The sequence below is a fragment of the Mangifera indica genome, chromosome 10, assembly GCF_011075055.1.
Source record: "Mangifera indica cultivar Alphonso chromosome 10, CATAS_Mindica_2.1, whole genome shotgun sequence".
In the NCBI taxonomy this organism is placed as follows: Eukaryota; Viridiplantae; Streptophyta; class Magnoliopsida; order Sapindales; family Anacardiaceae; genus Mangifera; species Mangifera indica.
The window spans coordinates 2,121,217-2,140,965 of NC_058146.1; the positions used below are offsets into that span (position 1 = coordinate 2,121,217).

Consider the following 19,749-nt stretch of genomic DNA (forward strand, 5'->3'; position numbering starts at 1 on the left):
TTAAAACATAAATAAATTAATTTTACGGTAACTACTTCACGTTTGTAATTTTTTTTTCTCATTTCTTATTTCTTGATGCCGAAAAAAAACCCGGGTTTGATACGTTGCTTATATTTTAAGGGTAAGAACCATAAGTAAAATGTTTTGATGCAATGATAAGACTATAGAAATGGAAGTAAATCATATTATTGAATCAAATAATTTGATACAACAAACTGAAATTGCTCCACACATTTAGCTAGCAACAAACACATTGCAATTGGAAGAAGAAATAGTTGGACAAAGAATAAAATCCAAACACCCCCCAACTCACCAAACAAAAACAGTCATTGATAACAAATCCAAAGACATCTCGAATTCACCACGAAAATTTAACTCAATCATCAGTGTAAAATTTAAAATCTTGTGTGCACGGGAGTACACACCCCGTGTGTAATAATTGAATTTGAAAATTGGATAAAAACTAGTAATGAAACTGAGAATAATAATTAATATCTCAAGATTGGTTTATGTGTAACTATCATGCCAAATTTTAGTTAAGGGTATTTTTATTATTTCATTAAAATTTAAAATAGATTGATAATTGATATTTATATTGAATATTTGGAGTAGTTTTGTAATTTTATTAAAAAAATAAATCAATAATTTATAATAAAATCAAATAATTTTCATTAACAAAAGTAATTGACAAGTAAATAAACAAAATTTTCAAACTTCGCCAAAATTTGGGTGGAAAATAGTTATCCAACCTAATTATTTAACTAATTGTAAAGCGAGAAAGGGCCTTGATAAAATAATTTTCAGAGAAAATGAAAGGAGTTTAATTTGATTGGGCCACGAAATGAGAATTCCATTTACAAAAGTCTCTAACGAGGCCTGCCTCTTAAATATGCATTTGAATTGAGTTGGAATTAGAAAGCTGTCTCATATTCTTTACGGGCATTGGTCTCCACCAATGCAACAAACTGTCACAACTAGGGCTGGATTCGAGTTGAGCCAGCTCGAGCTCGAGCTCGGTTCGGCTCGGTTCGATCGAGTTTGAGCCGAGCCCGAGCTGGCTCGGGTTGGCTCGGTATATTTTTTTAAAATTTTTTTATACAAAACGACGTCATTTTGATTCCCATATATACACAAAACGGTATGTTTTGATATGAAAAATGAGCCGAGATGAGCCGTTACCGAGCCGAAACCGAAAACGAGCCAAACTTGAGCCAGCCATTAAAAAACCGAGCCGAGCCTAAGCCGAGCTCGGCTCAGCTCGAATCCAGCCCTAGTCACAACAACCCGTATTTTGTGGTAATAAAATTATATATATTTATTTTAAATATATAAATAAATATAAATTTATATATAATATTATATGATTAAATAATTTTAAATTAAAGATAAAATAACATTTAATTATGTGATGACACGTTATATACCAAAAATATTAGTCTTCACTTGTTTATGCCAAATGGGTATAGACTTGAATTGGCCAAATCTTACAAAATTAAGAAATAAATCTGCAGGGGAGATGCATGAATAAAACATGCCTCCAAATGAATGTAACCATTGACTTTGCAATTCACAAACTGGTCCCTTGCAACCTAACCTAACCATCTTCCTTGCCAACTCAACTTTGGTTTAATTTTAATTATATTTCTATGCTTGAATGGGGATTCCTGTTGTATGCTTGCATTGAGGATTTCTGCAAACTTATATAATTCTTTTATCAATCTCACTTGAATGTTCTAAATATAATATTTTAACCCTTTTATTAATCTAAAAACTTAGCAATTCAATTTCTGCAACTTTGGTCATCGGTTGACTAGAATTTTACCATCATCTATCTTATTATGATACGAAAGTTGTTGAGAATGATAAATTCATATGACAGAGATTAATCCATGTCATTAAAGAAGATCGAAAATATTTCAAGCATGACTGATAGTGAAATTAACGTTAGATGAAGCGAGAAAAAGTGATATCAATGAGATGAATTGTCAAAAATTACAATTAGCACTAGATCAAACTAAAAATGGGGAGATTGACAAGTCTGATAGGTCATCAAAGCAAGAATAAGTTAAACATGTTGATATCAATATCATAAATGAGTATAAAAATTTAGTAAAAAATAAGTCACCAAAAATGAGAATAGTTGTTAGGGTTCATTATGGTTTGAAGAAAAAGAGGGCAAGAATGGTTAAAATGTAAATTTAATCATTTTTGTTAATTCATATTAATAAAATAATTATAAATAATGATAAATCCAATTTAAAACGTTAAAATAATAAATTTATTCTTAATTTTCTAGATTTTCCTATACCAACAATGCAACATTGACATTGTTAAATCCCACTATTATTTTTTTATATATATTTTCTAGAATATTTTGAACGCACGCTTGAATATCAACTTTAATTAATTAATTAATTAATCTCCCATTAGTCGGTAATTAAATTGGAGCACATGTTTTTCACAATTAACAGACCATGGACGTGGTGGAGAATAAAGTGAAAGCACTAAATAAAAGTAAAGTGGCCCACGTGTCGGCCAACCAGCTTCTGTCAGAAGTTCAATCGTTGACAAAGCCATCCAAGGGTAAAGCTGGATTTACACAACTGTCAATTTCAAAAGGGACCCTTATATTTAAAAAATAACCTCACAACACTTTTTTTTTGACCTAAAGTGGTGATGAGACTGTTTATTTGGCAATAAAACTTTGCGTAAACTTTTGATTTATAATATTATAAAATTAAATAATTTTAAATTAAAAATAAAATAATACTTGATCATATTAAAATATATTATTTATATACTTAAATATATAAAAAAAATATATACATATAATATTATTTTTTATTTAAATAACATAAAACTCATAATTTTTAATATGATTTGTTAATCTATTATAACATAACATAAAAGAAATTAGATTATGATTAAGTTTTTTTAACATGAAATTTAATTCGGATAAATCTAATATGACTCAAAACTGAATTAGATCATATTTAAATTGACATGAAAATAGCTTAAATTGACTCAAATGACCCAAATGTTTACAACATATTACTTTCGTAGAATTTATCATAAATAGATTAAAAAATATTGAATAGTAAGTATCAATAATTGTTAAAATTTTTCGTATTATTTATTATTATATTTTTGTATAATTGTAATTATTTTATTTATTTTTTATTTTTATATTAATTTTTAATGGTGAGAACAAAATTTGATTATTAAAATTATTAACACACGCTTAAAAAGTCTTAACACGTGAATTATTTAGAGCATTTGTAAACAAAGTAAAGTGTTATAATGCGACTTTTGTTATTTATTTTCCAGTTATTCTTAAAATTTGGTTTATATAAATATTCTAGAAGCTTTTTCAAAGGGCAATCTACAAGTCAAAACCAAGTGACATAAACATTGGGGAGGTGACGTACATTTATGAATCCAGAGGGATCAAAGAAATTACACGGGGTGAAACCGTAAAAGCCGAGGCAACTCAGAACTCACAACGCTCGGTCTCCCGTCTGCCATGTTTTAATAACGAGTGAACGGGTCATCTTCTCGTCTAATTTGTGAGCGTGGGGTTAACTTGTCAATCGCAGTCACAGGTTTATGACCATTAAACTAACTCAAAGATTTGCTTTTTCAAAGGCGACCAACTGTCAATACATGGGAACATTCCAAGAACTCAATTTAAGGACAAATGAATGCAATAGTAGTGTGTTTGGTCAATTAAATGCCCCCTCTTGAAAAATACAGCACGCCAGCACACCTTCCTAATTGAAAAACTTAAAAAGGATAATTACCATTCTCTCAAGGAACTCTTTCACAAAGCTTATCTGGGTAAGCTTTTCTTTTTCTCGATTCCTCTTCTTTCTTTGTGCTCTACTGTTGCATGTAATTTTGTTTTCATGGGTATGCTTAAGTTTGTGTTTTTGGTTGATGGAATGATTGGTGTTTAATTTTTTTTTTAATCTTTCAAGGCTCTTTATTTTACAGAAGGTTTGGTTTTGAAGCGGTCTAATTATTCCTAATTCAGTTTAATGTTATTTTTTCTCAATTGAATGTGAAAATGTGCAGCCATCAAGTAATGATTGTTTACGGTGTTGTATATTGATTATCTAATCTCAAGTCTATATCAAGAAGATTCTTGTTTAAGGTGAATTTTACAAGAAAGGCAGATAAGGTGTTTGCTTGTAGTATAATTTTTAATCAAATAAAGAACTTTCAGGATTGAACAATATGGGAATTTTGCGTGACTGGATAAAAAACTTTTCTTGATTTGAAGTAGGTTGTTTTAATGATTGTTTGGATTTGCAGGTTGAGCGAACTCAACTAGGATATGGCTCAAAACGGGAGAGTTCACCCAAATTGTGTGAACGCTAGTAATCCTTACCATGAGTGTGGCATGTATTGCTTGGAAAAGATTGCTCAGGGACAGGGAAAGAAGGAAAAAACGAAGTCCGGTAAGCATAGTTATTTCTTGTAGGTATTTTTTGTTCATATGTTCTATGATTGTGCTATCTTTCTAGAGATTACAGTTGATTAATTATCTTCAAGTTTCTTTGATTTGTTGCTTTTATGAGGCAGTCCTGCCTCCTTGGTTACCGGAACTTTATTTATTGGTTTCATTGAAAGTGATACTCCATATAACGTTTTGTTTTGTTTGATATATTAGATCTTGGTAATGCAATTAGTATTTTATATGCATGTTGCTGGACTCTACTTCTAAAGATAGAGATAGATAGCAACCTTTCTGTTTCTGGATGCCCATTTTTAGGAAATAGTTTGAATTTGATGGATGCTTAGTTCATTTTCCAAATCATGTTATGGGATATTTACATTACAGTTTATCATTTTCTTGTTTTCCATATATGTTGCTGAAATTATTTTACTTTTGGAGGTAGAATTCCGTTCCCCTTGTTTGGAAATTTCTGTTTTGTTTTTGACTAGCTGCAATGTTTATGCTTTTTACGTTTTTTTTTTTGTTGTTCTTCTAACATTGATGAGTGTATACTTGGTGTACATCTAAGTTTTGTAAAACGTCCAAACCCTTGGGGCAGCCTTCCATAAGCTTCCATTGTTCCTGTGATTCTAATGCATTTGGATGATTTACACTCATCCAGCTCTTTTTTGTTATACCTGAAAGAAACTCTAGGTGAAACTCTTACCTAATTTTGGTTCACAGATTTTTGAGATGAATCATTCTTGAAGGATGATTATTGATGTGAATTGTCGGGTAGGTTTCATCTAAGTTTTGGTCATCTTGATCTGTTGTTAAGTCTCATTCAAAAATTTTGCTAGCTTAATTGCATATGACAATTAAAATATATGGGAACAGTAGTGATAATAATATTGGATTAAAAAGTGTTTGAAATTTTCCCTTTCTTTTAGATAAAGACAATGGTATAAAAGAAGTTGCTGTGACCAAAAAGAAGGATGAACGGAGAAAAGTGCATCCAGATTGTGCTAAAGCGTCTAATCCTTACCACGAATGTGCTGACTATTGCATGAACAGAAATGGCGAGCTTCTGGGGGTTAAAAAAGAACCAGGTCTCTTTTTTTTTTTTTCCCTCGCTCTTTTTTATTTTGTTTCTCATCTGACTCTTTGAAATAATTTTGATCTTGATTTTTTTACTTTATCTCTTCTTCTTCTATTGATCTCAAGAAAATGATGGATATTTGCTAATGCGTAATTTTGATTTGCCCTCTGGTAGTCTGAACAAAGAGTAAGTTTTAGGAGAAATGATTATTTTGTCAGCAGCAAAAGTACCCTCTTATCAATTCTATGTCCATGGTTGCACCAAAAGTATAAACCTCAGAGGTAAAGCCCTTGGTTTCAACCAAGAGGTCAAGGATTCAAATCTCATTTTTTCAACCTATTTGGGATATCATATTCCACGTGTTTCCAAGATAGCAAGGTTGTATGGTCCAGAAGTAGCACATAGTTTATAGCTTTTTCAATGTGTTGGGAAGGTTGAGGGAGTTTTGGGTAAAAATACTGTGGCCCTGAAAATTAGAACAATAGATAAGCTTTCCCTAGAAGTCTTAAACAGTTTCAGGTATTAGGACGCCATTTAAATTAAGTGGGTATATAGATTGTATGCTGGAATCTCTTTCTGCTATAAGCAGAGTGAAAGTATTAGTTTAATTAAACTATATGTATTTCAGAAACCCAGGGTGCAGATAATTGCATCTATTTTTCCTGATTGACGAAATTGCAGAGTCGGCCTCAAGGAGGATATATATCAATGCACAGTGCATCACCTCTTTGATGCGTGTCTTCTAACATGGTCCATTTCATATTGCAGGGTCCTGGAGCTTTGGCAGGAAAAAGAAAGCTTATGCAAGTCAACCAAATTCTCCTCGAGACGTCTCTTTTGGAAGTATCGATCCTGATGCTAGAAACACTCAACCTAAACATAATCCTAAAAAAAAGGCCGACTCAGAGAAATATCAGTCCTTTCCTTCTGAACAATATTCTTCTGAAATTTATCCTCAAGATAATTCTTTCAGCGAGGAGCAAGATAAATCCACTCAATCAATACCTCCATCTGGGAATATCATGATGGTGCTTATCCTTCTCTCACTTACTGTCATTTTATGTTGGCTCAATAATCTGTTATTCTTATCCATTTGACTCATCTGGATCCCCTTCTCTGGCAGAATAGTAGATCCAAAGATCCTCCAAAGGAGATTGTTCCTGCAGATGATGAATTACCAGCAACACAAGAATACTATCAGAAGCGTCAAGCCTCCCCACAGGCTGGAGACATTGGAGAGGACATCGCTAGATCAACTGTTGAGTCTAGGAATTTTGGTTTCTTAGACATCAATGATGTTGAAAAAGACAGTGATGATGATGATGCAGAATCTGTAATTTCAGATTCCTGTGTCTCGGTTGGAAAATACCACGTGAAAGCAAGTGTTTCTTCCATTTTGCAGACAATCTTGGACAGATATGGAGATATAGCAGCAAACTGTCAATTAAAATCAAATTCCATGCGTGCTTACTATTTAGAATGCCTTTGTGCAGTGGTTCAAGAACTGCAAGCAACTTCTTTCATGCAGATTACCAAAGCGAAAGTCAAAGAAATGTTAGCTGTTGTTAAAGATGTCGAATCTGCACAAATTGATGTTGATTGGCTGCGCAATATCCTCAACGATATCTCAGAAGCCATTGAACTTACTGCTCGGCATGAAACTATTGAAAGAGCCAAAGTTACCTGTGATAATCTCTTGGTCTCAACAAGGAAAGAACTGGAATCCCAGATGAAAGATTTAGCTCTCAAGGAAGAAGAATACGAAGCTGCCAAGGCTGGAGTTGCTGAAACAAAAACCCACTTGCTGGAGCTCGAATCTGAATCTGCTGAGCTAGAAAAAACCATCGAATCTACAAGGTCCAAAGTCGAAAAGTTCAAAAGAAAGTCCCTGGCAGATTATCTGCAGAACAAGAACTTCTAATAATCATTGTAACTCATTGGTTGTTCCTCTTGTTTGGTACTAGTAGTCTGAAGCAATAAGCTATGTAATTGACTTTGACTTCACTGGTACTAAAATAGGGTTGGCAAAATATAGTGAGTATTTTGAGTTGACATTGTATAAATTTGAGCGTCTTAAGGGTGTGCCATTGTTGCTGTTAGCATCTGCTTCTGCTATGTTAGGTCTGCATTCTTGGGATTTCCAGTGCTTTTAAAGAATGCTAAAATGTATATGAGTTCAAGGTACCTGTTATAGTATAATGCTTGAAATTGAAGAGATGAATGCAAAGTGATCAACCCAATAGTTGAAACCATGGTTTTAAAAACAAGATTGGACCAGTTAGTCTAACAGGTTTGATTGTCAACCGCCAAGGAAAACAATTAATAATTTGCTTAACCGTATTTGGAGTTAGATTGGATTGAATTGAATGGTTTAAACAGATAAAATATTAAGTTTAATCTATTTTACAAAACAAAATCAAATTTAAAAAAAATCATTAGAAAGACTTGAATATATATATATCATCAAACTGAATTTATTTTATAAAGTGTATTTACAAACAAAATTTACAAAAAAAAGAAAAGTAAATAATTACATCATTTAATTATATAATAAAACTATATGTATTTACTTTAGATACACAAATATATACATATTTATATATCTCATCATTTGATTGGATGATTCTAAATTTAGAATAAAACAATCACTAATTATGTGATGATATGTATGAGTGTGTACATATTTGTGTTAATATTGCTCTTAATTATATGTTTGACATAGATTGTACAGATAAATTAATAATATTTATTTGTATATATAATTGTATTTATTTTTATATTAAAATAATTCAAACTATATATTTAATAATTAATATTAAAAATTATTTTAATATTATTTTTAAACTATTGACTGATCTATCAAACAGTTAAATTAAACTATCCATTTCATTAAGTCAATGTCTGGTTAGACATCGGAAACATTAGTTGAAACTATATATTCTTTTGTTGTTTATAATTTATTTTTGTCTAATGTACCCATTTATATTATAAATTCTTTTAATGATTCATTTGAATAATAAATAAATATAAGATGATAGAGTAGTAGGTAGTATATAATGGAAAGTTTTCAAATCAACGGTCACATTCTGATCCCGATATATTTATGTTTATATTACTTATTTTTAATAATTAAATCTAAAATTTAAAAAAAAAAAATACAGCTTCACGGACTCGGATCTGAACCGGTTTCTGTACCATCACGAAGGGGCGTCTCCAAGTCAGTTTCTTATTCGCGCTCTACTCTATAATTTTCCTTCCTATTATCCCTTTACCCAAAAAAAACCCTCGAGATTGAGCTGAGAATCGAAAGCGCAGGTAAGTCTCCTTTATCAATTCGATTTTCAGTTTCAAATTGCTGTTATCATTGTTTGGTTGCGTAGAAACTTGAGGGGAAATAAAGATACTGAATTTTTTACTTTTTGTTTTTTTTTGTTTTTGAGGGAATAATAAAAATTTTAGTCGTGTGAACTGCTTGTGACTCGTGATTTAAGAATTGAGTGGCACATATCATATCATTTTGTTATCAAATTTTAGGTCTACGCGATAATACCTATTTGTTGGATTGTTGATTTTTGTATCTGTTAGATGAAATTCTTAAGTAATCTCATCTTATTATGTATTTTTAGTTTGTATGGTATAACTTTTAGTTGATTTTCAGACTGTAAATTGAGATTTAGAAAAAAAAAAAAAAATGAAATTAGATCACAAAAGTTATAGCTAGGATGTGAATGCTTTAAGGGTATATGCCCTTGACATAAAATCATTTCGTACATGAATGCGATTTTTGTGAGGTTTTGATCACTGAATATTATTGATGGAAGTTTAATTTCTTCACCGTATTGTGTTGTTCAGGCAATTTGAGTTCTATAGAAATAGGTGAAGTTAGTGCAAAAGATGGAGGAAGAAAGAAGAGTTCACCCGGACTGTATTAATGCATCAAATCCATACCATGAATGTGTGGAATATTGCTTCAGAAAAATTGCTGAAGCAAAGGTGCAAATGGGTAAAAAAGAAACAGGTATATTGGTTGAGTTTTGTTTGTGCGTCATTTGAACTAACAATCCTTGTTTCCAGTTTGGAAGTGATATTGTTCCTATTAGTATGTATTTGTGATGTGTGTGTTGGTTGGTCGATCCTGTGGCTGGAAGATCACAATTGTTTCTGAGATAGTATAACTGCTTAATTTTTACTGCTTGTTTTCCAGCAAAACTATAAAACATAGGATTGAAAAAAGCCTATATTCATCCTCAAAATATTCATGAACAGTTCATTTATCTGATTATTATTTTTTTAAGGTTTCATCTTATTTCGGACTCAAGTATTCCAAATGTTGGGCTCACATTAGTTACTCCTTAAATCCAAGTTTTCTCTTTTCTTAACTATGACTCTATGCATACATCTAAAACATCATTCTATTTCTTTTCGTTTTTGTTCTTTAAATGAATACCAGAGGGTGGAAGTATTGATAGTTCTAGGATATATTCAATTATTCTAATTCCATGCATAAACCTTATAGTTAACACTATTTCAGAAGTTGTGCCAGTCAGTGGTGGCTGTGGTCAATCCAGCACATCTGCTCCTGATGTGATTGAAGATTATAATGTGGAACAACCAAATTTTGAGGAACGTTCAGATAGTGATCATGACCAACCAGCTGAAGAGAATTTGGGAGACATTACAAAGCTTACAGGAAGACAGAAAAAGTTGTTCGAGTTGAGGCTTAAGATGGTAGGTTTTCGTTTAATCAATAATTATTAGTCATAATTTTTTTAAAAAATTGATTGGTAATCCAAAAATTGAACTGTCCTGTTCTGCTATCTTAATTGTCACTATTAAGTTAATTTGTAATCAATGGTGGCTGTTTTATTGTTACAGAACGAGGCAAGAAAAGCAAATCAAACAGCAATGGTTGCTGAAAAGAAAAGAGTGGAATCACCTCAGGAATCTAGGGGCATCTCTAAACAAAAATGGCTTGAGGAGAGGAAGAAAAAGATAGGCAAACTTCTAGATGCAAATGGTTTGGATATGACAAAGGCATATATGCTAGACACACAAGATGCAGCAGAGGCAAAATATAAGAAATGGGAGAAGGATCCTGCACCATTTGGTTGGGATGGTACTATGATTTTACTTTTTAACTTTTTACATTTTTCTGATGTTTGCTTTTACTTCTTTCTACTATGTCCATGTCCTGTTGTATGCATTTACATGCTTATACATACACTTGTTTGTCTGATGTGTTGTAATCAGAAACATTGTTACATACATACATTAGATTGAAAATATGCATCAAAACATTTTCCTTGGTGAGTTGGGTGCAACATTCTGGAAATGCTATCTTAGGAATTCAATCCTGAAATTCCAGTGCTCGTTAGTTATTAGTACTGTATGACTTTTCAAAACAAAGTAAAGTGTTATTTCTGTTCTTCTCTCTTGCTTGGGTTAGCTGACTTTTGTACTTGCAAATAAGTGTACCATCTTAATGTTGTATTTGAAGATCTGAATTTTAAAAGGTGGAATAAAGTTTTTGTTCTAAGTATGAAGTTATTCCTTTGAAAGTTTTCAATCAGAAGACGTTGTACAATGCTTATAAGAAACGGACAAAGAACGTTGAGGTTGATCTAGAGGAATATAACAGACTAAAAGAAGCTGATCCAGAGTTCTACCGGGATGCTTCAAGCCTCCAATATGGGAAGGTACAGTTTTGTTGAGAAAATTTTCTTTTTGGTAGATTGGGTTATATTCACGAGGTTTTATTCATGAATCTTCCATTCATCTTGTGTAGGCTCCAAAGGTCTCTGAGGATAAAGTTGAGAGGATGGTGAAAGAACTCAAGGACCGGGAGGAGAAAAGGAAGTCCTTTAGCAGGAGGAGGAGGTTCCATGAAGAGAAAGACATTGACTCAATTAATGACCGTAACGAGCATTTCAACAAGAAGATAGAGCGAGCATTTGGTAAATACACACTGGAGATAAAAAACAATCTTGAACGAGGAACTGCCCTGCCTGACTAAGGTACTTGGTCGTCTGAAATGCCAGATGATTTTATTGTCAGAGACATGTATAACTTTTCTGGTTCCATTTTATTGAAGTGTGAAGATGCATGATAAGAATAAAACTGTAAATTTCTGTTGTAATGTTCTCATTACTTTCACTAATCCATTGTCTGTTTTTCTCTAGCTATAACGTAATTTTAGAACACAAGTTGTGACAAAGTTAGATTCTGATCACTAGTTTAATTTAACAATATGTGGTACAGTCATCGGCTATTGTCCAAGAAATCAGGTGTCTCATAACCTTCATTCATCATAGTGTTATGCTGATTTCAGATGTTATAATTACTATAAACTGATTGACTGCAAATCTATTTGTCTTTTCCATAATATAGTATCAGAAATCGACAATGAACTATATACAGAATAACTTGTGTTTTTCAGGTTGGTATTGTATCTTGAAGAGAATGTTGTGCCTTATGATAACGCAAATATCTTTGGTAGCCGTTTTTACTATAAAATGTTTCTGATTAGTTTCAGTGTAAAACTGTCATTTGTAAAGGAAAAATTAGTCAAGGGAATCATAGGATTCAAAAAGTTCATTTCTTCAGACTCGTGTGCTAATTGATTGGGTTTATTGCTAAAATGAGCTCTTCAAATTCTTTGTTCATCATTTCTTCCCCTATACCCAAGAAGAACCCTGTTGGAGCCTCTAGAGGGTGTTGTGACTTTAGCAATCCAAGAAAGCGGAAAGGGATTTTTCAATTTGCAGGTTGGCATCCTGTGTTTGGTAATACCAAACATTCATGATGATAATGGTTGTTAAGGCAGAAAATTCTCCTTCTATGTGCCCTATAAGAATGCTTGTTGAATAATTAGGACCACACATCACATATTTTTAGCAAATTGGTCAGGATAATGGCAATGGATCAAATCAGAGCCCTGGTCGTGTTTGTGGTGGAGTGTCAGTCTGATCTTGACCCGTGAGGACCACACTTCTCTCTTTCTCTCTCTCTCTCTCTCTCTCTGATAAAACCGTTGTAAAGACTCTTCACTGCTGGCAATTTACTTTTGGATTGTTAAAAGCAGTGAACCCATGGCATGATTCCTCCCTCCCCTACTCTGTAAAGGTGAAAATCACTTGTCTTTTTTTTTCTTTCTTTGGCTTTTTGTGTAGGGTTTAACTGTTGGTGATTATTTTATAAGTTTGCGTTTCCAAGACCCATCATCAACCTCTCTTAGCCATGACTTGACCCACACCCATGTGATGCCATTTCATTGTAGTACCCCATTTATTATGCCATGTGGCAGTTGCAGAGCTGGCAGGTTCCGGCTGTTTTAGCCCCTGGCTAACTTTCTGGTGTAGCAAAAGAGGTTTGTCAGTTAGGGCACCAAAATAATGTACTCTAGTTTTCATATCAATTCGCATAGTGAAAGCATCATTGTTCCTTCTGGGTGCCCCGTCTCCAAATATCCAACTAGCATGCAATAAATTTAGAAAATCAGTTTTCTTATCTGATAGATTTTGTTAATAAAATCTATTAACTAGCATACCATATAGGGCTGGATTCGAGCTGAGCCGAGCTCGGCTCGCAGCCAGCTCGGGCTCGGCTCGCTTTATTTAGGGATGGCTCGTTTTTGGCTTGGTTTGGTTCATTTTTTATATCAAAACGACATCGTTTTGTGTATATATATAGATCAAAACGACGTCATTTTGTATAAAAAAATTTTAAAAAATTTTTTAAAAATTTTTAAAAAAATCTGCCCTGCCAAGTCGAGCCAGCTCGAGCTCGATCGAGCTGAGCAGAGTCTGGCTCGTTTCAGGCTCGAACCGAGCCAAGCCGAGCCTGAGCTCGAGCTGACTCGGCTCGAATCCAGCCCTAATACCATAGTTGCTAATTCTATCTTTGTAATATGTATTGAACAACCTAGGGATGACAATGGGGAAATATAAAGAGGAGATTGCAATCCCCGTCCTCGCTCTCAACTCATAGTGGGTATCAATCCTTGTTTCTGATTTATCTCTTTTACAAAGATGATCAAGATTCTTTGTCTTTTTTCTGCGAAGAAAAATCTCTTTATATTTTTTAAATATAACATAAATATATAAAATAACTAATTAAGTAAAACTAAAATCAATTTATTATTTTAGATGTCACAAATATTATATATTAACCATTTTAATATATGTAACAAAAACTTAAATAAATTTGAAAAACATGAATAATTAAAAACTATAAAGGTATTTTAATATTTTAAATAAATATATTAATATAAATAGACGAGACCTAAGTGGGGAGAGGGCACATATATCCTCGTACTCGATTGCAAAAATTTTTTTCATCCATGTCTCTGTCTCCTTTCCCTTTTTTATCTAAAAATTTCCTCCCCATTAGGGTAAAACCCTTAAATTTAGATCGAAATTGTCGTCTCTAACATTTGCTCTACAAATTTTTGTTAAATATTTTTTCCTCCCTTGATTTACATTAATTTTAGGTTAATAATTCAAAAAATAAAATTTATAATTTATAAAAAATTGTAATTTGGCCGAGTGCATTATGATAGAAGTTATACTTGGACATAATATTCCAACCACATGGAATAGTGTAGATTAGAGTTTAATTTTTCCAATTGAAAATAGAATATTTCGGATATATTTTAGAAGAAATAATAATACGTAGAGTGAGAAATTAAATTTTTTTAAATTGAAGGATGAAAAAAATATCATTAAGACAATCCTGGGTGAGAATGCGGTAATTCTCTCTTTTAACTTAAGGTAAAAACAAAAGAAGTTGAAAGCTAAAACCAGAGACTTAAAGCTTAAGTGTGTTTGTCATTTACAGGCTTGAATTAAGATAAGGTTTAGATGCAGGAGAGGAGAGTGAGAGAGAGAAATAAAAATTAACCTAACAAAAGAAGAACATGATTAGAAAGAAGAAACAACACCAGTCCACCACTACTCATCAACAATGATTCACAGAGACAAACTACAATCAAAGATTAAATTATAAATAAAAGAACACAAATAAAGACACATAATCAATAATCCTCTCTCAGTCATTCACACAAAGTAACCAACAAATAGACAAGAAAAAGAAAGCTTTTTTGGTGGGGTTTTGAATTTGTTGTCTCAGTTGGTAGGGTTGCTGCGGAATGATCCCAAAGCCTTGATAGCAGCTGCTCTCAGAATGTACTGGTGGTATGCCGCCGCAGCCAGTGCTCCAACAAAAGGTCCAACCCAGAAAATCCACTGCCCCCATCACATTCAATCATATCAACTTGTCAAAATCTCAGAAAAATCGCCTGCTTTTTAAAGAAGAACGACAAAATGTTTGTATCAGATGGTTAAAAATGCTTACTTGGTCATCCCAGGCTTTCTCGTTGTTATAAATAACAGCAGCACCGAAGCTCCTAGCCGGGTTGATGCCAGTTCCAGTGATGGGGATTGTGGCCAAGTGAACCATGAACACAGCGAACCCAATTGGAAGAGGAGCCAAAACCTGCAATTGTAAAACACCAACATAATTAAACAATTAAAAAAAAAAAAAACTTCGGTGGAGAAGTGCAGAGGGAGAGGGCATACAGGAACGTGAGAGTCACGGGCGCTTCTTTTGGGATCAGTGGCGGAGAAGACGGTGTAGACGAGCACAAAGGTGCCAATAATCTCAGCGCCTAAAGCGGTGCCCTTGCTGTAGCCGGGAGCCACAGTGTTTGCACCACCGCCCAGAGAGTTGTATTCGTGCTTCATAAAAGCCTTCACCAACCCAACCCCGCAAATGGCTCCCAAGCACTGAGCGATTATGTAGGCCAAAGCCCTGATTAGAGACACCTTCCTCGCCAAGAACAGCCCAAATGTAACTGCAGGGTTAATGTGACCACCTGAAACCCAAAAAAAAAAAAAAAACATTGAGAAACCTCCAAAAAAGTCCAAACTTCACATAAACTCAGATGAATTCTCACCAGAAATACCGGCAGTGCAGTAAACAAGGACGAAGATCATGCCACCAAAGGCCCATGCAATACCCAAAAGGCCAACACCATCACAGGCGTCATGTTGTTTCTTGTGGCCAATAACAGTGGCGACGGTGATGTAAAGGAAGAGGAGAGTAGCGACAAACTCAGCGATAAGAGCTCTGTAGAAAGACCAGAGCTTGATCTCACTAGGGTCAAGGAGAGGAGCTGGTGGTGGATCCACATAGTCCTTTGTATGGTGAGTTTGCCCTTCTTCACTCACTTCCTTGGACATTGTTTTTGGGTTCTTAGATAATCTCTACAGTAGGAGGAGCCCTCGAAAGCTCTAGTTTTGTTACTTGAAAGCTTCCTTCTTTCTCTTGGGAAGTGTATCTGTGTGTCTTGCTAAGGTCACTCCTGTTTTTAATGTAGTATAAGGTGCATTTGTGGGTGAGCAAAGCAAAGGGCATTCTTGAAATTAAAATATTATTTAAAAAGTTGTAAGTAAATGAAATTAGGCCAAAAGACTTATTCCCACGTTAGGTTTGTTAAAACCCGAAATTAGTATTTACTAAATATTAAAAATTAAAATTTATAAATTATTAAAATTAATATAATTAATTAATTTTAAAGGTGAAATTATTATTTAATTTTAATATATTAAAAATAATAAAACTTTATCTCATTTTTTTCTTCAATTTAAAAAATTTATAATTTCTATTAAGATTAAACTTTAAAAATTTACATTTTTCCTATAGTTTCATTTTCAACCTATCTTTTCCAATGGCCAACATCCAACGATGACTTCTTTTCATCTTCTCCAATCTATTATCTTTGTCTAAGGTCACAAAAATAGTGATAGATAAAATGTTTCATCCATTCACGATCGGCCACCATAAAAATCGTGGATGTTGATGTGTTTACAGAGATGAAGACACCAAATTGTCCCTGAAAACATATGGACATCCATGATTCATCTCTAATGTATTAACCATATACACTTTGATTAAACAATGAATAATGCATCCATCATAATACGAGAGTAATGCATGCACCGCATTTACACTTTTGATCTAACTTTAGGATAAGGCTCAAAACAAAAATGAAAAATGGTAGAAATTAAAAGAGGAGAAATGGGACCAAGAGATAGAGGAAGAATACAGCGAGACCATGTGAAAGACTAATCAGTCGAAAATGTCAGCCTGGCATGGCAGGCAACCTAACTATTCATGCTCATATGACACAACCGTTACGTCTTGTCTTTTCTTTCTTTTCTCCCGCTCTAACTTTTTCCGGCAATATTCTCCATCTCCATTCTCTGTTTGTCTCTCTGTCTGTGTCTATCTCCAGCTCCAACTTCATCTTCATCATGTTTCTGCTATCATTCATCCTTCCCAGTTTGTTTTTGCTGGGTTAATTTCCTTCACAATTGAAAAAAAGAATCATAATTGTAAGTACAAGAATTTATATGATTTTATCTCTCTTTCAAATATTGCATGAAATAAAGATTGGAGAAAGGGTTAATGAAGAAAGCGAGTGAAATAGACAGTTATTTATTAGATAGAATGATCTTCCAATTGTGTCTTCTAGTTTAATTATTTGGCCTTATCCCTTCCCTTCTTCATCTATATCCAAAGCATACTGTCCCCACCTTAAAAGCTTGAATGAAAATGCAACTGATTTTGGTAGAATTTTATGTGGTTTGTAATTTGATGAAGAAGATGTCAAAGTGGAAGTAAAATAAAAGGAAAAAGAAAATAAACAATTAAAATGAAATGCCAATTATGAGATGTCACGGTTACAAATTCATTCATGTTGTCTGTGCCACATAAAGTATTATTATAAAGCCATGCAGTAAGAAACGTGTCCAGCGAGATAGGAGAAGACAAATACTGAGATCGTATATCCAAGTTAGTTTATCAGAGTGCCTTGAATGAAGATTAAGTTCACTGTCTTCTCCCATACAAGTACAAACATGGCAGGCGGCAGCAGGCTCAGGTTCGGACTGAAGGCCGGGAGGTTCCCCATGCTTGTTTACCCAAACGTCTAGTAAACCTGTGAATCTTATAATTGAATTGGATTCATCAAGTTGACTCCTCTATACATGAATGTGGTCATTGTGGTATGAAACATATTTTGCTTGTGGAAACAATTTTTGGGCTCAAAAAGACTTCACGAGCCCACTCAATTTCATCATCTTTATCTTCATTGAAAGTTTTCATGGAGACAGACAGACATCATCCTAACAAAAAGCTTGTTTCATACCTTGGGTGAGAAACAGTCACTTGGCCTTCAAGTGCGGTTGGAAGGTGACCTTGTCAGTGAATTATCTGAAGCCAAATTTTACAAAGCTCGTTTGGAAGATCAGGAAAACGAGTCTCGCAAATTGAGACTTAGAGGAAGCCAAGAATGATCTTGTTGCAAAGCTTTGTGCAGCCGAAGCATTGGCAGAACTCTATCGTAGCTGTCTACATGATTGCTGATGATCTATAATTTCTTTTTTTTTTTTTTTAATAGTTGATTTAGCACATTAAAATGTCATTATGATAATGCAAAGATTAGATAATTTGTAAAGCATTACAATCCACAATTAACCAAGTTTGCTTAAACTTGGAAATGAACTCATTCAAACAAACCCGGATCAAAATTGACTCAAGGGAACTCATACTTGAGTTTGTAAAATGATTACCCTATCGAACTCATGAGTTTAAAAAAATATAATACAAATAAATTAAAACAATATCATTTTAATTAATAGGCATTAAAGTAATATTAAATATAATATGTTGCAGAATACTCTTATGTTAGTTCAAATATGGTTTCTTCCATGTACAGATCAGAACCACTTATCCGAACACAAAAGCTCATGGAATCCCATACATAACAAACAAAACTACCGAATAAACCTAATGGCGGACTAAATAATTGAAAGAGAGTACTATAAGGCCGGCCTTGATGGTTGAGGGGTAACTGAGAGTCTTCTTTTACTCAAATGCCCACTGGTTCTCCCTTCTGACCTCCTCTTCTTCCTCAGGAGTGAAATCATTCCTGATGTTGAACGACTTGCGGATCTCCTCTGGCGTCTTCCCCTTTATAATGTCAGCCACCGTCTGGCAGGTCAAGTCCAGCAACCCCTTGATGTTCAAATAGTTGGACGCCTGTACTTCAAATCAATAAATTAACAAACAAAGATCATACCCAACTTTTTGTAAACGATTATCTAGTTGACTTCTTAAGGGTTAGACCTAGATATCTAATGTTTTAAGCATAAAAAAGGCGTATAATTGCAGAAGTAACATTAAAACCCTCCTTTTCCTATGCCAAACAAGCGCAAAATCCAGACTTATCAAGAAAAACAAAGCAGGGTCAAAGGCAAAGTTCCAATCTTTCTAGAACCATGATAACATATCTAACATTAAGCATCCTTTTTTGACTAGTTCACGAAATTTAGTACATCTTTTATGACTTTAGTAAGAAAAGAAGTCTCCCTAAGTTACAGAGCATAAATAACACAAAAGTCAAAACTTTCTAATAGCACTATACCTAGCCAAACAAAAATAATAGTAATAAGGCAAAAGATTAAAAAGGATAGTCATGATCACAGAATCAATAAAAATCCCTTTTTTGTTACGTTTACGAAGCCTTTGGTTCGATTAATTTTAAAACAGCATATATTCCGGCAACGTAAAGACTCTAAAAATCAAAACTTTCAAACAGCATTACAAGCAAACAGCAAGCGAAAAGAAAAAAAATAGTGGCAAAAGCGTACAAAGATTACCAGGATGAGGTCAAAGAGGGTGTTCTGATCAACCTTGACAAACTCTTGGTCCCAGTTCTTGAGATCCTCATCAGAAAATTTAAGCATACCAGATTCCTTGCTTGCATTGGCTTCGACGTGCCTCTTGCAGTACTCAATTACCTTTGAAAGAATCTGACTGGTGACGTTCGGCAAGGGGATCACGGTGTCAGCGCACTCGTCTTCGATCATGTGCTTGATCGTCTGCGACTCCTTCGCCACCACCTCGTCCACCTCGAACGTTTCCCCGTCCGAACTCCTCAGCATTATCTTCTTGTTCTCAGCAGAGGACGACATCGTTTCGCTTCAACTGTTATTCCCGACTCGGCAGAGAAAATTTGTGGTTGTGAAAAACACAAAAGCGAATGGGTTAGGGTTCATATAAGAGGTCGGTGTTTCGCATGTAAACGCACCGTTTCGGAAAAAGGAAGTTTTTGTTTTTTTTAGGTAAGTAAGTAATAAAGTTTCGGAAA

General features: G+C 33.9%; 4 protein-coding genes across 8 annotated transcripts; 2 read left to right on the forward strand and 2 right to left on the reverse strand.

Moving 5' to 3' along the window:
• Positions 1 to 3,716: 3,716 nt before the first annotated feature.
• On the forward strand, positions 3,717 to 7,752 carry LOC123227705. 4 transcript variants are annotated; one of them, XM_044652816.1, is made up of 5 exons: positions 3,717 to 3,837; positions 4,315 to 4,460; positions 5,389 to 5,547; positions 6,306 to 6,565; positions 6,658 to 7,752. In XM_044652816.1, the coding sequence occupies exons 2-5, from the start codon at positions 4,337 to 4,339 to the stop codon at positions 7,456 to 7,458; spliced, it is 1,344 nt and encodes a 447-aa protein (XP_044508751.1). In that variant the 5' UTR covers positions 3,717 to 3,837; positions 4,315 to 4,336; the 3' UTR covers positions 7,459 to 7,752. The 4 variants fall into 4 exon arrangements, with proteins under 4 accessions (XP_044508751.1, XP_044508754.1, XP_044508753.1 ...); XM_044652819.1 differs by having other exon boundaries at positions 3,718 to 3,837; positions 6,661 to 7,752; XM_044652818.1 differs by lacking the exon at positions 3,717 to 3,837 and adding an exon at positions 3,854 to 3,909.
• A 960-nt stretch (positions 7,753 to 8,712) lies between these two features.
• LOC123227706 (pre-mRNA-splicing factor syf2-like) lies at positions 8,713 to 11,715 on the forward strand. Its single transcript, XM_044652820.1, has 7 exons — positions 8,713 to 8,730; positions 8,779 to 8,852; positions 9,390 to 9,555; positions 10,069 to 10,265; positions 10,413 to 10,653; positions 11,097 to 11,233; positions 11,323 to 11,715. The coding sequence occupies exons 3-7, from the start codon at positions 9,432 to 9,434 to the stop codon at positions 11,548 to 11,550; spliced, it is 927 nt and encodes a 308-aa protein (XP_044508755.1). The 5' UTR covers positions 8,713 to 8,730; positions 8,779 to 8,852; positions 9,390 to 9,431; the 3' UTR covers positions 11,551 to 11,715.
• Positions 11,716 to 14,430: 2,715 nt separating this feature from the next.
• Positions 14,431 to 15,948, reverse strand: LOC123226678 (aquaporin PIP2-7). Its single transcript, XM_044651201.1, has 4 exons — positions 15,490 to 15,948; positions 15,113 to 15,408; positions 14,889 to 15,029; positions 14,431 to 14,779 (listed from the first exon to the last, which is right to left on the reverse strand). Exons 1-4 carry the CDS (start codon positions 15,773 to 15,775, stop codon positions 14,660 to 14,662), a joined length of 843 nt encoding a protein of 280 aa, XP_044507136.1. The 5' UTR covers positions 15,776 to 15,948; the 3' UTR covers positions 14,431 to 14,659.
• A 2,263-nt stretch (positions 15,949 to 18,211) lies between these two features.
• On the reverse strand, positions 18,212 to 19,721 carry LOC123228330 (SKP1-like protein 1B). Of its 2 annotated transcripts, none has more exons than XM_044653683.1 (2): positions 19,250 to 19,721; positions 18,212 to 18,638 (listed from the first exon to the last, which is right to left on the reverse strand). In XM_044653683.1, the coding sequence occupies exons 1-2, from the start codon at positions 19,571 to 19,573 to the stop codon at positions 18,465 to 18,467; spliced, it is 498 nt and encodes a 165-aa protein (XP_044509618.1). In that variant the 5' UTR covers positions 19,574 to 19,721; the 3' UTR covers positions 18,212 to 18,464. The 2 variants fall into 2 exon arrangements, with proteins under 2 accessions (XP_044509618.1, XP_044509619.1); XM_044653684.1 differs by having other exon boundaries at positions 19,259 to 19,707.
• Between the last annotated feature and the right edge of the window lie 28 nt (positions 19,722 to 19,749).

Coding starts and splice junctions, on each gene's coding strand:
- LOC123227705 (XM_044652816.1), top strand. CDS start 4,337: ATGGCTCAAAACGGGAGAGTTCACCCAAATTGTGTGAACGCTAGTAAT. Junction 4,461..5,388: donor GAAGGAAAAAACGAAGTCCG/GTAAGCATAGTT, acceptor CCTTTCTTTTAG/ATAAAGACAATGGTATAAAA. Junction 6,566..6,657: donor CATCTGGGAATATCATGATG/GTGCTTATCCTT, acceptor CCCCTTCTCTGG/CAGAATAGTAGATCCAAAGA.
- LOC123227706 (XM_044652820.1), top strand. CDS start 9,432: ATGGAGGAAGAAAGAAGAGTTCACCCGGACTGTATTAATGCATCAAAT. Junction 10,266..10,412: donor TCGAGTTGAGGCTTAAGATG/GTAGGTTTTCGT, acceptor TTATTGTTACAG/AACGAGGCAAGAAAAGCAAA. Junction 11,234..11,322: donor CAAGCCTCCAATATGGGAAG/GTACAGTTTTGT, acceptor CATCTTGTGTAG/GCTCCAAAGGTCTCTGAGGA.
- LOC123226678 (XM_044651201.1), bottom strand. CDS start 15,775: ATGTCCAAGGAAGTGAGTGAAGAAGGGCAAACTCACCATACAAAGGAC. Junction 15,409..15,489: donor CTGCACTGCCGGTATTTCTG/GTGAGAATTCAT, acceptor TTTGGGTTTCAG/GTGGTCACATTAACCCTGCA. Junction 15,030..15,112: donor CCCGTGACTCTCACGTTCCT/GTATGCCCTCTC, acceptor TTACAATTGCAG/GTTTTGGCTCCTCTTCCAAT.
- LOC123228330 (XM_044653683.1), bottom strand. CDS start 19,573: ATGTCGTCCTCTGCTGAGAACAAGAAGATAATGCTGAGGAGTTCGGAC. Junction 18,639..19,249: donor ACCTCATCCTGGTAATCTTT/GTACGCTTTTGC, acceptor TTTGAAGTACAG/GCGTCCAACTATTTGAACAT.